Source organism: Acomys russatus, chromosome 6 (assembly GCF_903995435.1).
Source record: "Acomys russatus chromosome 6, mAcoRus1.1, whole genome shotgun sequence".
Classification (NCBI taxonomy): Eukaryota; Metazoa; Chordata; class Mammalia; order Rodentia; family Muridae; genus Acomys; species Acomys russatus.
In genome coordinates, this window is record NC_067142.1 from 60,671,822 (window position 1) to 60,683,529 (window position 11,708).

Here is an 11,708-nt window from a genome sequence, read left to right on the forward strand (position 1 = left end):
AAATCTGGTGTCATGCTGTGTGTGTGTGGAGATCCAGTTTTACCAGCACATTTGTTAGAATCTGTCTTCTTAAGATGCTCCCAGTTCATAGAGTCTTCCTCTGAGCCAGGCTGCCTCTCAGCCTGTTCATATACTCACACCCATCCCATTAGATTAAGGCCCACCTTAGTGGAGTTATCTTAATCACTTCTGTAAAGACCCAAACATCACCACACTGCGAAGTGCTGGGGGTTGGCAGTTCAGCAAATGAACTTTGAGAGTGGAAGTGGGGAGCAGTTCAGCCCAATACAGTACCCCACAACAGACATCATGATGATTGTTGGCCAGAAACAGGGCTCAGCTGAGCATCAGGGGAGCTGCAGGACGAAGAAGACTAGCAGCCGGGGCGCAGACTGAGCCCTCAGTCCACCCAGGTTCTTCCTCTGACCCCTCTGAAGGAAAATGAAATCCTTCCCTGTTCGTTAGTGGGTGGGCAGCTGAGTTGTGTCCTTTTGTGGCAGCTGAGGATGGTGCTGTAGTGAGCATGAGCATGTAGCTGTTTCTTCAGGATAGTGGGTTCATTTCCTTAGGCTATGTCCATTAGGGAGACTGCTGGATCAGATAGATGGTGCTTCTGGCTTCTATGGCTGTACCTATTTGTACGTTCTCCACAGAGTGCAAGGGCCTCCCCTTTCTGCACAACTTTGCCACACTTGTTATCTTTGGTCTTTTAATAAGGGCCATTCTGACCACTGTTGTCATACCTCAGTGTGGATTTGGTCTTTAAAAAAATGAATTTATGTCATCTGTAACATGGAGGGAACAACAGATCATTATGTGACCTCTTGTCTTTTTGCCTGTGTGATGCTGACTGGGGCTGTAGTCACCTAGGTGCTCAGGAACAAAATTACAAATGCTCAACAGTCTCATCTCCATATGAAGCCTGAATGAGTTGATTTCATAGGAATGACTATTCAAAATGTGTTATCAGAGGCTGGGGGAAGAGACACAAGGGAACAGTGGGACAACTTTGATCTTTGGTTCTAAGTCATGATGAGGTAGGAGGTTCTGCTGTGCTATTGCTCAGCCAGTCACCATAGATAACACTAACATATTGTACATTTTAAACTGCCAGCAGAGTGCCTGGGCATAGTGGCATGTTTTTAGTCCCAGCACTTGAGAGGCCAAAGGCAGGCAGGGCTCAGTGAGCTACAGGGCAGCCTGGTCTACATAATGAATTCTCTGCTAGCCAGAGCAACAGAGTGACCCTATCCCCAGAAAAATACAACAAATGCCAGAAGGAAGTATTCTTAAAGAAATAATACGTTTTGAGGAGATAAATATGTTGAGCCTGATTTAAACATTATACAATGTATACATGTATTGAAACAGTATGTGACACCCCATTAACATATATAACTTTATGTTTAATCTATCACTTAAGGATAAATTTTAACTTTAAAAATAAAATGAAATATTTTCAGCACTTCTTATGTGCCAGTTACTATGCAAGACATATATGTATGTCTTGTACATATATGTATCTGATTAAATCTTTCACATGGCTTTACGAGATGTGAATGACAGTGTTTCAGTCTCATGTTTTTGCCTGTGTGGTGCTGACTGGGGCTGCAGTCAGCTCAGTGCTCAGCTGGGGCAGAATGTTCAGAATGGCTTCTTCATGTGGGTTTGGGCAGAGGCAGAGGAGAGGGCTAGCTTAGTGAAGACAGCTAAGATTCTGTTCTCCCCACGTGAGCTCAGAGCTTCTCCCTGTGCGCGTCTCTCTCCTTCTGGAAGCCACACTCCATACACGGCAGCTTCTGTGGCTGCCAAAGCCAGGAGCTGCTGGGCTTAGGCCCTTCCACTGCAGTCTCCTGCTCAGGATGAGTCCAGAGACAGCCCAGATTCAAAAAGAAGGGACTGTCCAGGCCATATGAAGAATGTGACTCATAGGGTCATCCTTAGCCAGTAGCTGTCATGCACAGCTTGCTTTAAAAAAATACAGAGCAGGAGAAAGATGCCAGTATCATACTAAACACTTGAGTGATTCATCATATAGAACTAAGTAAGCAAATGGGCTTGAATCACTTCATAAAGACCAAGAAGATTTTTAGGATGATAATAGTTCAAAGACATCAGTGAAAAGACTTCGTTTTGTTTTGTTTTTTGAGACAGGGTTTCCCTGTATAGCCTTGGCTGTTCTGGACTTGCTTTGTAGACCAGGCTAGTCTCGAATTCACAGAGATCCAATCTGCCTCTGCCTCCCAAGTGCTGGGATTAAAGACGTGCGCCACCACACCCGGCAAGACTTTGTACAAATGCAATAGATGAAGTCTGTGGGATAGAGTAAGACTGTTCCCTCAGATCAGTGTTTAGGGCCCAACTATCTAATGAGGATCAAGAATTAGTTCACTAGTGTCATAGTCCCTGCCGCTGTCCTCTCCCAGCTGTAATTGATGTGACTGTACAGTAATCGCGGTCACACTGGGTTTGGGGTTCCTTTCCTATTCAGACAGTTCTCTTATAATGACACATAAATAAATGAGAGAGGATGAACAAAGTAAAGGGTGGGGCACAGATGTGGCTCACAGATTCAGACACATGCTGCCATCCAGCCAGATGACTGAGCTCAGGTCCTCAGACTCACATGTTGAAAGGGAAGACCTGACTCTTCCAAATGGTCCCCTGACCTCCACAGGAGCGCAGGACACACCCACCCACACAGTAAATAAATAGATACAAGTTTAAAGTAATGGGAAAACTTTGTAAAAGTAAGAAACTGTGACATTATTAGGTAAATTTTTATCCCTTTTGTGTCAACTAGCATTATCTTCAGTATTTGTTAAGTATCAGATATAGATTTGATAAAATACACATTGGCTTTATTAACGAAGAACAGTCAATAATTCTTACCCTTATATCAGCTTCTGAGGGTTATTATGTAAAAATAATTTTTAGAGTTTTTTAGTAAATATGAAGGTAAGTGAGCCCGTGACATATTTCTTCCTGTGTTTAATCATCTTGATATTCCTATTCAGTGACTGGGAAATTTGCACGTCAGCAACAGCTAGAGAATCTGTGCTAATTCAACATAACCTGATTTAGATAAGGAGCTGGCCAGCTCCAGCCCACTAGCCACAGGTGGCCCACTGCCTGATTTTGCAAGTGAAAACTTTAGAACACAATGATTGGAGCGGGGTAGGTTACAGCTCTTTTCTACCTACACTGGCAGAGCTGAGAGGACTACAGACATTGTATCAACGACAACATCTCTTGGCTCTGTAGAGTTTTGTGGTCCTTCATTTTGTTTGTTTTTCATTAGCTAGTTGCTAGCTTAAGGTGCTGCAGGGGAGAGGCTGAGCGCTAGGAAGGTGACAGAAGTTAACTAGCTGCTCACAGCTCCCGTGGTCTCCTGACATTTTGTTGCTAATGTGGCAAACACTGATCTAGGAAACAGGGACCAGCCTGCCCCTCATGCACAGCTTGTTCTGTTTCTGCTGTCCTGCCGCAGCCACATCATAGACTAGATTGCATCTCTCTTCCCTTTAACATTTCTGGTCTATTTATGATAGTCAGAGCTCCTGCGGCACAGTCAGGCTCTTGTTTCACTGACTCCGCTCTCCTTCCTGTCCCATATGTTCTCTACATTACAGGTGTGATGGCGTTTTACTTATTATTTGTTCCACCAGATTCTCTCATTCTCCTGGGATCATGCTGATCTCTAATCTCCCCCACGTTAACACACATTCGCCAATGCCCATTTGCTTTAGTTCTGCTCCCAATTTTGCAAAGGTCTGAATTTCTAACTTCTTCCGAGTCTTCCTTAATTGCTCTTACTTTTATATTTTCCTAGTACATATATTTAAACCAATCTTTATCATATCTGTAAGAGCATTAATAACATATATTAGGTATTTCAAAAAAAATCATTACTGAGTTTGGGTTTGTTTTCTCACTAGAAGATACCTACGGTGAGAATGGGTCCTTGCCTACTGTGTCCTTAGTTGTGTTCTTAGCGTTTAACACAGTAGTGTGCGAGAGAGATGTCAGAAACGAAAGGAAGAAACTGTGGCATAAACTCTAAGCTGATGCACATTTTTATCATCATCAAAGTTTTCCTTTTTCCCTGATTTTCCTTAATTTTAATATTGATCTCCATGGGAGTAGAAATGTTAAACTATAGCGCTCTCTTCTTTACTCGATTTTAGGGGATGGAAAAGGCATAAAAAAGAGAAACTGCTGTAAATGCCATGGCTGTACAAGACTCAGGTCTCCTTCATTTCTTAGTTTCTGTGATTTTGCTTTTTGTCCAATTCAGTTACCCAGTCAGCTGTTAGTTGGCCTTGCCATGGTGCCCATATCTCACACTCCTCTTTAAACTCAGGGTAAGGTTATGATTGCAGCGGAGAATAGTTGTACGAGATCCATCAACACTCACATTTCATGTGCATTAGCAGTTGTGATGAAGGGGTGAGGAGGGGCACTCATGGTCACAGCATCGCTGAAACCTCCCTTGAGATAGAAGCACCTTCAGCGGGTTCCCCTCATCACCAGGTGTCCACTGCACCACACTTCCTCAGTGGAAAACAGCACTGAAGCGGCCACTAATTAGCTCTCCTCATAATGACTGGACTAGTTCGTTAGCTCTCCTCATAATGACTGGACTAGTTCGTTAGCTCTCCTCATAATGACTGGACTAGTTAGTTGGCTCTCCTCATAATGACTGGACAAGTTAGTTGGCTCTCCTCATAATGACTGGACAAGTTAGTTGGCTCTCCTCATAATGACTGGACTAGTTAGTTAGCTCTCCTCATAATGACTGGACTAGTTGGTTAGCTCTCTCTTGTTGCCACATAATACTTGGCAAAAGCAACGTAAAGAGTGAAGGTTTATTTTGGCCCCAGTTAAGGGTACAGTCTCTCAGGGTGGGGGAGTCATGGTGGCAGGAGTTGGCACAGGGTCCTGTTGCATCCGGAGTCAGGCAGCAGAGGGGGACTGAGACTGAGGCTTGTACTCTCTCCCCTTAGCAGTCAGGACTGAGCCCAAGGTTAATGCCACTCAGGTTGGGGGGTGCTTGCCCCACTTCAGTTAACCTAACTTCAGAGGCCCTCACAGCTGTGCTCAGAGAGGCTTGTCTCTTTAGTGAGTCTAGATCCTGGGGAGTTGGAAGTCAGGGTTAAGTGTCCCAAGGACTGTGAGTTGTGAGGACGTCAGCGAAGGTAGAAGAAGGCCAGGCAGGAGTTCTTGAGTTGAGGAGTATAAGGAAGCTCAGGGTGGTCTGACCCCACCTAGGGAACTTCTTTCTGCAACTGTCTGATCAGTTGTTTGTTGTTTTTAGATTATTCTACATGTCCGCTGTCTCTAATAGAGATGTCAAACATTGTGGCATATGCTTAGCATAAGAGGAAAGTAGACACAGACCCCAGAACCTCCACGTTGGTGGCAGCAAATGGATTACAATTAGAATGAGGTCCCCCCAGCTTCCATGCACAGCCCTGCTTCTTGCTCACTATTGAGACCTAACCTCAGTTTCCTGGATGGCTGTACCGAGGTGGCGTTGTAGTCACTGAGTATACAGAGATAGTGACGTCACAAAGCACTTACAAAGCAAGGTCGCACTGGTCATTACCTGTGCCCTCTTGGATTTGCCTGACAGGGTCAGAGATGCCAGAAGAATAAACTGCAGATTTTGTTGGCGTGAAAAAGAAGTCAGGAAGCAGGCAGAGCTAGCGCAGGTTCCATGGCTTCATGATTCAAACCCTGCATTGATCTTAGCTTTCACCTGTGCCTCCCCCTGAGTTCCCCAGTGGCTGCTGTGGTGCCAGCTTCCTGTGTTCATTCCTGGCAAAAAAAAAAAAAAACAAAAACAAAAAACTTGAGGGCAGATGATACAAGAATACAGCTTATGGCCCATGCTTCCATTTAAGGCATGCTCTGTAGAGCCGTCTCATCACATTTGCTATATGACATTGGTCACAAACGAGTCTGCTCACTTGGAATAGAGGCCATGTGCCTTTCTACCTGGCCGGACAGCTAAATCAAAATTGTTTTTACAAACATGAAGACCACCAGTCTTGCTGCCATCACTGTTGTGCTAGAAGCACTCATCTTTTCTCTGGGTAAAATTCCAGAGACCTTTGCCATGGAGACCGCCTCTCCCTGTTCTACAACACTCCTGAACTCCATCCGTATTAGTCTTGACACGTGCCAGCTGGACTTTGGTCCACTTGCTCTGTTGTAGCCTTTGGTGAGGTTTTTCTGAATGATTTAGAATATTAAACTTCAGCTGAAGTAAACTATCCAGATTCATGGCGAATCTGTAGCAGTATAGCTTTCAAAATAAAGCTTTTTGCTCAGACAGATAGACTTGAACAATCCACGTTTTATGCCATTTCATAAATCAAAGAACTTTGGAGTTAATTGTGAGTCACTGATATTCTTCTTCTTTGATAAGGAATCAAGATTAATTCATGAAAGAAATTTGTGGCCAGGTATGGGCACAGGCCACTTGTAATCTCAGCCACTCCTCTGGAGGCTAAAGCGGGAAGAGGACGAGTTCAGAGCCAGCCTGCGCAACTTAAAAAGACCCTTGCTCAAAATGAAAACTGTAAAAGGTCCGGGGTAGAGCTCAGTGGTGGAGCCCTGGCCTGATATGTATGAGGACCCAGGTTCAATCCCTGTATCACAAAAGAGAACAGCGGTGGGCCGCTCATTTCTCCCTCCCAGAGTGCTCCTGCTTCTTTACTGCCTATGCTGCAGCCCAGCTGTGGCCTCAGAGGCCAAGTCCTTTGCCCTTCCTTCCTTTCCTGTGAGACTGCCATTGTTCTGTCGTGCTGGAGTTACCACCAGCACACAAGTTTACCCTCCTCATCCCCGCTCTGCTATGTGCACGGTGCCAGCTCAGGCTCAGAAATCCATTCCAAGAGTCTGCCAGCTCCCACCCTGTTTACTCCACCTACCCTCAGCTTTGCAGACCTGCTTGACTCTCATTGCTTATTATCTTTTGGGTTTTTGTTGTTGTTGTTGTTGGGTTTTGTCTTTTTAAGAGAGTTTCTCTGTGTAGTCCTGGCTGTCCTGGAACTTGCTCTGTAGACCAAGCTGACATCAAATTCAGAGATCTACCTGCCTCTGCCTCCCGAGTGCTGAGATGAAAGGCGTGCACCACTGTGCTGGCCTGCTAACTTATTTCTTCTTTTTATTTATGTGTTTTGTTTTGAAAGAGTCTCACTGTGTACCCTGTCTGTTTTAAAACTCTGAGTAGACCAGACTAACTTGAAACTCCTAGAGATTTGCCTGCCTCAGCCTTGAGTGTGCTGGATTAAAGGGCGCGCACCACCATGCCTGCTCATTGCTTATTTTAAAAGCAACTCCTTCAGTCCCATCGTCCACTCAGCCACTAGGGCAGCCAGTCCTGCAGTAATGCACCCACCCCTTGATGTGATACAAAACTAGTGCAAAATGACAGCATAGCCCAGTGTCCACAATCCATTAAGAAATCCTGAGCAGTAACAGAACGTTAAACCATATGATCCTGTGTGACAGCACAGACTGTAGCTCACGAAGCCAGAGCTGGCTGTGAAGGGCCCACCAGAAGGCAATGTTGGTTCCCTATTGAAAGTATGAGTGCATTTAAAACCCAGCGTCATATTATTGGGGAAGTAGCAAAAGTGTACTTCTATCAAATTCAGACTGACTAATTCTTACGTGAAAATCTGTTTGTGCACAAGCACATACTCTATCCTGGTGCTAGAATTCCACAGCAGTGGAATAGATACATTCCTTAAACATTTGTGACAAATCCCTAACTATTGAATACTATACATATAATGACTCCACATCTTCCTGCCACTCAACCCAAAATTTAAAAGTATTTGAAAATAGACACAAACTTTTCAGTGAAAAAGCCCAGGCATCTGCAAAGGGAGGCGGTCTTTGAGAGCAGGGCTAGTGAACTAAGCAGAGGTTTACTGTGAAATCCCTGCGCTGTGAGCTCCAAGGGGATGCAGGAACAGTGATCGGTCACAGATTCCTCAAGGCCTCTTCAGTAGTCACCACACCTGAGCAATCCCAGCGCCCCTCCCCCGCCCCGGAGCTTTTACTGAACCTATGCTTGAACCATTTACAGAACACTCACATGTATTTAACAAATATAGCCTTTTATGATCCTGGTATCAACATGAACCAATGCAGAGGCTGGTTCTCAGAAGCCTTCCCTTAAGGGAAAGAGCACAACTCAGCCGGTTGCCATCTTTTTGTAGAGGAAGGTCACCTGACCTGAGAGAGCCATAAGCTCCACGGTCAGGACCTGAGGGGACCAGTTTGTCATGAAGGAGCCAGAATTAGTTGATGAAGTGGGGCTGGAGAGTACGAGCACTAAAGACAGTGCAGCTGTAGCTGGTTGAGGCTAACCCTGAGACAACCAGCCTTCAAATCACTCTTCTAAGTTGTGTATCATCGTCCATTGGCCTCGCGATTGGTTATGCTAAATTTTCGTGTCAGGTGAAATTTGTCCTTAAAACTGAAGTTAAATGTTAGTCCTTCCACAAAAAAACAAAGAAACAAAAAACAAAGTTAACCCTCTTTGTGAAATGTTTCATTCCCAGTGATGACCACCCCTCTGTCAGCACACTGTTGTGATTTTATTCTGTCACATGGGTTTTTCTTTCCAGACTGAGCTTTCTGATGATTCAGTCTTCCCCCAGCTTTAAATTACCATGAATGTCACATGCACAATGTTAGTCAAGCCAGTGACTGGCAAGAGGGAAGACAGAAAGCATGCACATGGAACCAGCCATTCGTGATGTATAGTCTGAGGGAAAACATTTCCTGAGAATGGGGATCCTCTGTGTCTAAGGGCTCTCACTCCACAAGTACTCAGGGCTGAGTATGGTAGGAGACCCCAAAGAAGTCTGCAAAGGAAAGAAAAGAAGGCCAGCTCTAGGCAGAGGTGTTGGTCACTGTGGGCTAATGGGAGCCACAGTGGTCGCACCTTGTCATCTGTTTCCCAGTGTGGAGCCCAGGAATAAAGGACCATGTGTGGCTAATGCCCTCTTACCCAAGAGCAAGCCATGTTGCCTCTGTTGAATTTGAACCCCAGGTCTCTTTACTTGTTTGAAAATGTTCAACTGTCTGGGTAGTGTTTTTCCATATGCAAAGGGTCTTCAGTCCGGGCCTTGCAAGGTAACCTCATTTGATTGTCTACCATGGGCAATATATACACAGACTGGAAAGTGTTACTAATCCTTTAAGAGCCACTTTGAACTACTGCTGGGGTTGAAAGATTCTAATAACTGAGCTTTTATCTGATCACTGATAACATTTTTAATTTAAAGTTGGGCGGTCTATCTGGTAATAAGTACGGTGGAGCAGACAGAGCACGCTATTGTTCTAGGGTAGATGGGGTTCAAATTCGGGTTCGCCAGAACAGGTTCACAACTGAAACTGGCTTCTATTACTGTGCTTCCAGCCATTTTCACTTGGGCAATTTCTACCATTCTGCCACCTGAGACTTTTGTGCCATTTGACTTTAAATATATTTACTACTCTACATGAATGTTTATTTCAAAGCCATAGATGGAAAACTACTCTTCCTTGTTCTTAACTGAAGATAATCAATACAATGAAAATAAAGATCATTCAATTCTAGTTAGATAATACTGCTCACTAAAGCTGAGCCCACAGCCTGTCCCATTTATCATTAACCTGGGATTAGGTCATGCTAACTAACACCCATCAGGGACTGTGACAGATAGAAAGAGGGACCCTCTCAATTATTTCAGTGCTAGCTTATCTTTGATTAACACTGCCTTTGAAAAACTGGTACCCCTCTGTGTGTGTTCGACTGCCTGGATTTATATGAACAGGGTAAAAATCATCCTAGAGGTAGGCGGTGGCTCTCTCTACATACACCTAAAAAGTGGTAGGAACACACGAATGTGAACACACATACACACAAGAAAAAGTCCCCAATGTATAAGAGGAATAATGCCATGAGCATGCAAGCACTTAATACTAGTGTGTTGCTGCATAGAGTGGCTTGTGTTTGTAGGCCTGACCCAGTTCTAGCTGAAGGGACAAAGTAGGTCCAGTCCGCAGTCAGTTATATAAATCAAAGAATGTTCGCAAGGCTCTTAGCCGGTACAGTCTGAGGATCCTGGGTGGGGATGCACTGGCACAGTCTGGAGAGGTTATGGAGAACAGGACTTGGAGAGAATCCTGAAGAAGTGACAGGTAGAGAGTTGTGTGCGTGTGCAGTAGTCAAGAGCACTGGGGCGCAGCGCAGGACCTTTGAAACCAGTGTTTGTATCAATCACCAAGGTTTTGACCTTTTAATAGCTTCAAAACTGGAAATTGTCCTCCAGGTTAAAGGAGTTCTTTCCTGAGACCTGAACCCCCAACTCCACCCTACTCCCCATCTTACTCAAACACCATGAGCCTGATTCATTCACAGCCTAAGAAGGATGTGCTGTATCGAGGCATGGTGGCACACCCCTAATCCTAGCACAGGTGTGAGTTCAAGGCCAGCCCTGTCTATATATTGAGCTCCAGTACAACCAAGGCTATGTAGTGAGACCCTATCTCCCCCAAGTGAGCTGTTTCAATAAAATAAGTCATCATATTCACAGGAGTGATACTTCCTGTTCCCACAACAGTGTGGCTGATTTTTTGAGAAACTGACTTTCATATTGAGGATACCATTTATAAATTTGCTAGTTGCCCGGTAATTGAAGAGAATTCCTAAAACCTGTGAAGTTGGGCTTTTGTCTGATCACTGATAACTGGGCCATTCAATAACGTTGCTTTGTTATTACTCTCTGTTCCATGGAGTAACTGTCCTTCTGGTATTCATCTTCATCACATAATTCTCTGCTGCACATACGAGTGGGAAACAAGGTCTCCCTTACTGTGACTCTTGAGCTCTGTCACACCCAAAGGCCAGTGCAGGAGAACTAATCCTGCTACTACTGTTTGTACATTAGCATTGCAGTCTCCCAGGGCCAGCTGGCATGCACCTGTCATCTAAAGATAGGAGGGGACGACTTTTGAACTATGCCAACACCTGTAAGGAAGACTTCCAGATTCATGTCACCATCATTTTAATTTGCATGTGCCTATGTTGGCAATACCAAATCTTCAACTCCATCATACTAGAAAATTGTTCAGAAATTTTAATATTGTTAAACAAGTATTTAAGCTAAACCCTAAGCAAGATGCAAATCTTTTTAACTTAAACTGAACTGCTAAAAACATTTCTACATTCACACACTCAGTAGCCACACTTCGCTGAGCTGCTGCTATTGTGGCAGGAGGTGAGACTTCTGTGTTCTACACTGAGTGGACCAGCACTGGAAACACTTCTGAAACCGCGCTGCATGTGCATCTTAATCCCCTGGGCCCTCCGGCATCCTGAGCAAGCTCTGGGCAGCTGGGAGAGCCCAGACTTGCAAGTAGCTAATGACTGCCTGCGTTTGCCTTTCAGGTCCAGTATTTCTTCAAGATCTTGGACAATTAGCAGTACAGAGAGTGAAGACGACAAGGACTGAGACCCTCAGACAAGTGACTCATACACGGGAAGAATGTGTTCATTCTTTTATTGTCCGTTGTTTTAACCTGACTGACACAAGATCAACAAGAGCACTGCGCCCCTGGCAATTATTACACATGTTAGGACATGGGCTTGCACTGCAGACAACACTTAACACCAGTCTATGGGGTACTGCATTGCTTCT

General features: G+C 44.6%; 1 protein-coding gene across 1 annotated transcript in view; it reads left to right on the top strand.

Annotated features, from left to right (window-relative positions):
- The window catches only part of Nme7 (NME/NM23 family member 7), a 391,631-nt gene extending 379,982 nt beyond the window's left edge, over positions 1-11,649 (top strand). Inside the window, exon 13 of the mRNA XM_051147750.1 lies at positions 11,459-11,649. Within this exon, the coding sequence (XP_051003707.1) occupies positions 11,459-11,491 (33 nt within the window). The 3' untranslated portion in view covers positions 11,492-11,649. The remainder of the gene's footprint in view (positions 1-11,458) is intronic.
- The last annotated feature ends 59 nt before the right edge of the window (positions 11,650-11,708 follow it).